This window comes from Cyprinus carpio, chromosome A21 (genome assembly GCF_018340385.1).
Source record: "Cyprinus carpio isolate SPL01 chromosome A21, ASM1834038v1, whole genome shotgun sequence".
Classification (NCBI taxonomy): domain Eukaryota; kingdom Metazoa; phylum Chordata; class Actinopteri; order Cypriniformes; family Cyprinidae; genus Cyprinus; species Cyprinus carpio.
The window spans coordinates 16,696,892-16,697,995 of NC_056592.1; the positions used below are offsets into that span (position 1 = coordinate 16,696,892).

The window sequence follows — 1,104 nt, forward strand, 5'->3', positions numbered from 1 at the left end:
ACAACAACAACAATTACATTTATATTTTATAATATATTTTATATATTTTATATTATACTTTTAACAGGTTAAAAGTACTGAAAGACCCTAGCAACTGCCCAAAACTCTCAGAAAACCCTAGTAATTGCATAGAAACTGCCTAAAAACATTCAAACACCGTAGAGAGCATGACCACAACCTAATAACACTCTAGCAACTGCATAGCAACAGATTAAAACTTGTGGAACTACCTGTAAATTGCATACCAACAGCCAAAAAAAAAACTCTCAGATTGCATAGAAACAGACTAAAACATGTGGAATACCCTAGAATTNACCAAAGTTGCTAGGGTGTTACTAGGCAGTTGCTAAGGTGTTCTGGGTAGTTGCTAGGCAGTTACTAGGGTGTTCTGGGTAAATGAGAAAATCAAATTTGCTAGGGTGTTACTAGGCGGTTGCTAGGGTGTTCTGGGTGGTTTCTAGGCAGTTGCTTGGATGTTCTGGGTGTTTGCTATTACCTTGTTCTGATAAAAGCGAATGGCGAGGATGATGGAGACGAGCAACAGAATGACTCCCATTGCCACGAGGATGAGCGGGAAACGAGACACCAGAGTCACGTTTAGCAGCAGCTTCTGAATCCTCGCCGCTGAAGCGTCGTCAATCACCACAGACTGAAAAACATCAGAAAACTTCAGTTCCACAGAACAAAACATCCGTTACTAAATCATCCGGTTAAGGGGTAACTTCTGAAACTCACCTCATTCAGAAACAAAATGGGAAAGATTGTATTGTTTAGATTCCTGGTCAACCTGAGGAAACAAAGGACAAAGACCTTCAGCTATAAAACTATAAAATACACACACACACACACTCACGGCTGTTTACCAACACGGCCTGATTAAATATATCAAACAGGAAAGCATTACTTACGGAAAGCCGCTCACTCTCTCGAGATGAATGTTGTACTGGACTCGTTTCATGGCACGAACAGGCACTCCCATAGTCTGAGGAAAAGTCAGAAATCTGAGCCAGACTGCAGCAATCAAACCAATTATTTCACAAAAACACTTAAGACAGGAAAAAATACATTAGAGAATAAGATATCACAAAAAAAAAAATCATCATA

At 39.5% G+C, this 1,104-nt stretch overlaps 1 protein-coding gene across 1 annotated transcript in view; it reads right to left on the reverse strand.

Annotated features, from left to right (window-relative positions):
* Positions 1-1,056, reverse strand: part of LOC122134695 (lysosome membrane protein 2-like) — a 3,345-nt gene extending 2,289 nt beyond the window's left edge. Inside the window, exons 1-3 of the mRNA XM_042711071.1 lie at positions 909-1,056; positions 736-787; positions 497-649 (exon numbers count right to left, since the gene is read on the reverse strand). Coding sequence (XP_042567005.1) covers positions 497-649; positions 736-787; positions 909-979 — 276 coding nt within the window. The 5' untranslated portion in view covers positions 980-1,056. The remainder of the gene's footprint in view (positions 1-496; positions 650-735; positions 788-908) is intronic.
* Between the last annotated feature and the right edge of the window lie 48 nt (positions 1,057-1,104).